This window comes from Macadamia integrifolia, chromosome 5, assembly GCF_013358625.1.
Source record: "Macadamia integrifolia cultivar HAES 741 chromosome 5, SCU_Mint_v3, whole genome shotgun sequence".
In the NCBI taxonomy this organism is placed as follows: Eukaryota; Viridiplantae; Streptophyta; class Magnoliopsida; order Proteales; family Proteaceae; genus Macadamia; species Macadamia integrifolia.
Window position 1 is genome coordinate 623,920 of NC_056561.1, and position 6,615 is coordinate 630,534.

Here is a 6,615-nt window from a genome sequence, read left to right on the forward strand (position 1 = left end):
GGGGCCTGGAGGGTGAAGAAAAAAATTGTCACCCGTAATTATTCCCTATAAAAACACCTATAAACTTGTAATCAGATGGGTTCCCATCTGCATCCATAAAATCACTATAATCATAGAAATCTCAATAAACTTCTCTTAGAAAGTTAAAATCAGATGGGTTCTGCTTCCGTAAACTCACTGTAACGTGGAAAATCTCCATACACCACTCTGAGTAAGTTATGAACATGGAAAAAATTACATCATCTCGGGCTGAAGTACCTTCAATTCCAAGAGAAATTGCATTGGGGGTTCATGGAACTTTATGCCACTGTAGGTTTACGGCATCTCCATATCATAAAACCAAAATCAAATAAATTGCCTATTGCCTATGGAAAGCCCTTAAATTAATCGGCCCATCACATTGGAAATCAATGGTATATCAGACCACTATACTACAAAATCATATGCATATGACACAACTATTTAAACAGAAAACTACTTCAGGCTCTATCTGTTTCAGGGAAAAGCCATGTAAAAGAAAATTTAGCAAGTACAATCATCACCAAAAGATATTAAAAAAAAAAATGAAAAAAAAAAGAAAAAAAAAACCCAATATTAGCAGAAAACCTTCCATCCACACTTCCCTGAGACGAACAGAGCCTCAGTGATGCCAGACAACCACAAAGCAGAAGCAAACATGGGAATAAACATCACATGAAAAAGAGACAACTTGTATCTAAACATCAGTTTCCTTTAACATACTAAATTGTTCAACACCATAAGTATCACTATTTTTTTTAAAAAAACCTCTATTTGGGAGGACAAACAAGGCAGGTTAGTCTTCAAGAGATACCAAACAAAGGGCAACTCAAATTTAGCCCTCTTATACATCAACTTCAAAATCCCCTAGAAAGTTAGCATTAAATATATATATAGATTACCTATATATAAGCCAACAAGTATGAAGAAACTCGCCCACCTGCCAACTTCTCATGTCATAGCATTTCTTTTTAATCTTGGTCTACCTCAGCTACCAGAGACAGCCTTTGTAGCTTCTCTTTTTACTTTCTTGAGCATTATTCTGCTTCCTCTCCTTCCATGGCATCATCACTTACTTGTATCCTCTTTTCTTTTTCTTTTCTTTTTTTTTTCTTTTTTTTTTTTTTTGTTCTTTTCTTCTCTTAATCGGGTAGATTGAATGAAACCTTCCAAGGGCAATCCATGAGAGGGTTGCCATCCAGAATTTCACAAAGGTAACCCTCGGTCTATCATCAAAGTCTATCATTGTATTAACCATGGAATAGACTGGGCCTTCCTTCGGGAATGGAAGAGACGATGCAGCTACTACAGCATATTCTTCTTTCACCTACGAATTGTACCATGTGAAGCAAAGAACTGGAAGTCTGGGTGATTGACCTGAAGCAACCTCAACCACTTGTCAGCATCCTGCAAGAGCGCTAATTGACGCTCACATCTTCCGTTCGGAGTCCACATTGACCCCTTGAACTTATAAGAGGCCATGCCAAAAACAGGCAGGGAAATCTTGGGGACACCATCCATCCCATTGGGATAGGTCACGACCGGAGACTTTCCGCCGCTTCCAGCACCTACTAGAAGTCAAAATGCATACATCAAATTAACAAGAAGACATACATAAATTATGCCTAATAGTGAATAAATTGAGATTTTTAATATTCAAGGACATTTACTGTATGTGGAGAAGAATGTTCCCACATCATATTGGTCATCTTCCATGTCACATGCATTAATAAAAAAATTAAATATAAAGAGTCCCTTACAATAATGGAATAAAGAGCTCATTGTTACCTCGAATAGGTGTAGAAAGATAATGGAATGTCAAAAAACAAGCATCCAGATCTCTCAATGTTGGTCCTGTGGGTATCCTGTATATTGGATACCTGTAACAAATCAACCAAATTGAGTTAATGATGGCTATACAATGAAAGAAAAAAAAGGTGCGATATGATAACAAGCATCTTGCATCTTACCATGCCACAGAGACCCAACTGGCTGAAAGCAAATCGTAGCTTCTGAGTGTCTTAAGTCCAGGAAATTGGCATGCAAGATCTGAGATCTGTGACAACAAAGAGGCAATTGTAAGGTATGATCAGCATGCAAGAACACGGAAAATGAACAAGAAAGTAAGGCAGGGAGGCAGATGAAGAAGAAAAGAAAAAAACATACCTTGTCAGCCAAAGGTTCACGACTGTAAGGAGGATCATGTTCAAAAAACTCAAAAAGCAAGCAACCTTGTGAATTCCCAGCTTCACCATCGTCACTAGAAAAGCCTTCTTGGATAGAAACATGCTTGTCTCCCAAAGACAACCTGTCCATACGAAGAGGGACCTCACTAGTTGGATGGTGACGATTCCACAGCTCTCTTGAGAATTTCACCCCCCTTTCAATTTCGCAATCGCTGCTTCCATCACTACTTGAATCTCTATAATAATCGCCATCAGTGTCCTCCCCAGGTCTCCTATAGCATAAGAGAACATCAAACATGGATAAATGCACTGGAAAATATACAAATAAAATCAGGAAAAATATATAAAATAGGATCAGGGCCAACAGATGTATTGAAACCATCTAAATGATATTACGTTGAACAGGAAAAGAAAGGGGGTGGGGAACTCTATGTATTATATTTCTTAAGCTTTCGGAAACTCCCTCTATACATTTTTTGCACTTTTTAAATAAATATAGAAAATGTAGACCATTGGGTCCGTGAGTTCAAGATAAGCGAAATAAATTGATATTAGACTTTCATTGGTGCTATATAAGCCAAGTCCTCATAGCATAGAGTTACAGGTTTCAGAAACCCAGCAAAGCCAAGACTCAATAGCATGGAGATACACGTTTCTAAAAGCCAGAAAAGCTGTAGTTTTTTCACCTTTTTTTGGAGTAAGATATTCCAATCATTCCATGATCACACAGCCTCTAAATTTGTTCCTTGGATTTTAATGAAGTGATTAGGTGAGAATATTTCAGCAACTTGTTTTGCTTTGTTCACTCATCCAAGAAAGGCATTGACTCAAATGTTATCAGAAGGCCCTCCTCTTGCATTAAGGTGGAAGACATTGTCCTCCAAATTCCATAAACATGTAAACCTCATAAAAGGTTTGGTAGATGAGGAAGGAACCAGGTTATGGGCATCAAGATTCCAAGATAGTTAACCCCATTTGTACTTCGAACAGACCCTAAACTGAGATTTAGGCTCTACTTAATAGACATACACAGTATGTGATACATTGGCCCTCTGAATGATTTCCAACAATTAAAGTTAAAATCACCAATCACAGTATGTGTCCAGATGGGTTCGTAATTAAGAAAATTGGTTGGAAATACAAAAACAAAAGCCAAGTTCTTCCATTTATGACCAAGGCTGGACGAAAACAGAAACGACATTTGGCAATGTAATACAGAATAAGAACCCTATTTCTAAATAACAACCTACAAACTCCCACCTACAACAATATATCGTAGATAATGGAGAAACTAAAATCTTACAATCTTTAGTTTGAAAAAAAGAGAATTTTTGAGCATTGGTACTTCATATCAAAGGGGGAGAGTAACTTCAGTGCCAACTAGGAAAGAGTCAGGAAAAGTACAGATAATTAGCTTCCAAATAACCAGATTAAAAATTTGATACAACCAAAGAACAAGTGTTTTTGGGCAGTTAAGAGCTAAGAATGTCACACAATGAAAAATGACAAACACTATGATTCTCTTTCCACAGAGACCAAAATCCACCTGACTGCTTCATAGAAACCCATCCTAACATCCAAGGGAAATACAAACACTCAAACTCTAACATTTTGACTCTCCCCCATCCACCACACTGCTTCACGGTAGCTTGTTCTCGCATCAAAGAAAAACTACAATTACAGAGCCCCATCCCAGTTTCCACACAAAAATGCACAGGTAGTTACATTTAAAGAACAATGAGTTCCACCAATTTCTCTGAAAATAACAGAAAAAGGAACCCACAACAATGAACCAACCGAGCATCAACTAAAAAATCTACTTCAAGGAACCAACATTGCACTCGGAAGAAACAAAAACAAGACATTGGAATCAACACTTCAGATAAGCAAAACAGATTGTAAGAAGACCAAGTTAAAAAGCAGCAGGAGAGAAATAACGTGAAACGCTACACATCTATTCTCTTCATATACATCAGAAGCTCAGAAAGCATTAAGTTGACTAAATAATGGCTCGCTTGGGGGGGAAGATAAACATATATAGCTAACATAGGAGAACATCATTAGTTGGGATAAGGCTGAGTTTTTGTTGATATGAGAACATCATTAGTACCTCGATTTGGCAGACGACCTTGATTCACCGTATATTTGGATGCCAGACAAATAGGGGACATAATATTGAACGACACAATCACTACCGTTGAGTATCAAAGGCACTCCTGCGCCATATGCACTCCATTCCTTAAAAGATTCCCACAGATCCCCAAGGGTGAAGTAGGGCTGGAATTCTACATCGCAAGTCCTCCAACCCCTCATTCTTGTCTAAAAACAAAAAATTCAAAACATTCATTGGCAAGAAATGAAAAAGAAAATAACAATTGAGAACAAGATGGGCTAAATGAACCTTAGAGAGGTACTGCGCGGGAACAGATGGTGTTGTTGATTCAAGAAAACGATCGAGATTACTGGGAGGAGCGATAATTGATTCTGAAGCCGGTGTAGCCATAGGTTTCGAATTCTCGTCAGATCCCGCTCGGTTTTCCGGCTCTCTGTTGTCTGAAACAACGGCCTTACCCTTCGTCGACACTGCCGTGTTCACAGGTCCATTAATCCTAGTTCTTTGACTCTGTTGTTGCTGTGTTTGTTGCTGTGGTTGTTGTTGTTGTTGTTTTTGCTGCTGCTGCTGCTGCTGCTGTTGATGATGATTCCTCCTCGCTTTCACCGGATTGTAAAATCGATCCTCTCCATGGGCACGCCCGAACTGCAATCCCGTCCCCAACATCTCCGAAGATAAAACCCTAATTTAACCTCTTGGACCCCCAAACCAGATCGTAGAAGCCCAAATCAACACAGAAATCCGTAAAAAGCCAATAGGAACAAATCCACAAGACCAGACCCGCTGAACTTCCGATTCTGGTCGACGATCGGAAGATCAGAAGCGTTTGCAACTTTCAACAGCTTCCGAAATCAGAATCTGACAAACTTCCTAGGAAAACCAAAACCTGAAAAGGTCGAATCCAGGAAGACGGGGAGACAAAAGAACACGACCGATCGTGTAAACCCTAACAAGAAGCGTTAGATCTGATGAGACCGAAAGTAGAAAACTATATTCTTCGTCGCCACACACAAAGAAATGGAGAGGTGGAGGAACAAAAAGAAGCCGAGAAGGGAAGAGCAACCAGGATCAAATAAATGCAAAAAAGAAGAAGCGGAGAAGAAGATAAAATTAAGAGAAAATTGCATTGCCACCCCCTGAACTTCGGTCGTTATTCAACGCCACCCCCTGGACTTTTCGAAACGTCAAAGCCACGCCCTAAAAATTCAAAAAATTTCAAATCGGTCCCTGCCGTTAGCCGACCGTGAGAAATGAATGAAAACCGGTTAGTTTTTTTCTAATATACCCAAAATACCCCCACCTATTGTGAGAGGACAATATTGCCCTCTCCTTTATTTCCATCTCCTACGCTCATACCCATCTCACATCTCTCATCTCTCATCTCTCATCTCTCATCTCTCATCTCACTCCTCTCACTCACTCGGCCGGACAAGAAGAAGAAGAAGACGAAGACCCACCTGCAACGCGATTCTCCCCTCCTCCGGCGTACGATTCTCCCCTCCTCCGGCGTGCGAAACTCATTCCAAACCCTAATCTACATATGTAACCGAAACATTTCAGTAATTTACTGCAAAAACCCTAATTTTCAGTGGTTTGATTTAGTTGGGGAACCGATCAATGCAGCCATGTAATGATCTCCGATGGAGAGATGATTAAAAAGAAAGAAACACTGGATTTCTTTGGGTGCTCTGGAGTTTGGTCTTCTCTTCAAAATCACATCCTCCGTTTTTGCTTTAAAAGAATTTTTTGTTCTAATACTCTCTCTGGTGTCGTGTTAACAGTCAATGACGAATCAGCAACTTCCGTGAGTTACGAGTTACGAGAACCTACTATCTGAAATTTACTGTGAGCCTGTGATCATGGGGGCAAAGTGGTAAATGGATTAGTCACCGTGGCTCTTAGATGACGCGTGATTAACCATTAATGGCTCTCTGGTGTCCCTTTTTTCTCATGATGATTCCATTATCTAGAAATTTACATCAACTGGAAACTTCTCTGTCTACTCCTCACAATTGGAACGCCGGAGGAGGGGAGAATCGCACGCCGGAGGAGGGGAGAATCGCACGCCGGAGGAGGGGAGAATCGCGTTGCAGGTGGGTCTTCGTCTCCTTCTTCTTCTTGTCCGGCCGAGTGAGTGAGAGGAGTGAGATGAGAGATGAGAGATGAGAGATGAGAGATGTGAGATGGGTATGGGTTTAGGAGATGGAAATAAAGGAGAGGGCAATATTGTCCTCTCACAATAGGTGGGGGTATTTTGGGTATATTAGAAAAAAACTAACCGGTTTTCATTCATTTCTC

The 6,615-nt window shown here is 40.0% G+C and overlaps 1 protein-coding gene across 1 annotated transcript; it reads right to left on the reverse strand.

The window, feature by feature from the left end:
- Positions 1–1,435: 1,435 nt before the first annotated feature.
- On the reverse strand, positions 1,436–5,410 carry LOC122078888 (the record flags this gene model as incomplete). Its single annotated transcript, XM_042645079.1, is given in 6 exon segments — positions 1,436–1,589; positions 1,807–1,898; positions 1,989–2,074; positions 2,185–2,476; positions 4,315–4,523; positions 4,606–5,410. Coding segments are annotated over 6 exon segments (1,211 nt in total), but the record flags the coding sequence as incomplete, so codon positions are not given.
- Positions 5,411–6,615: the final 1,205 nt, after the last annotated feature.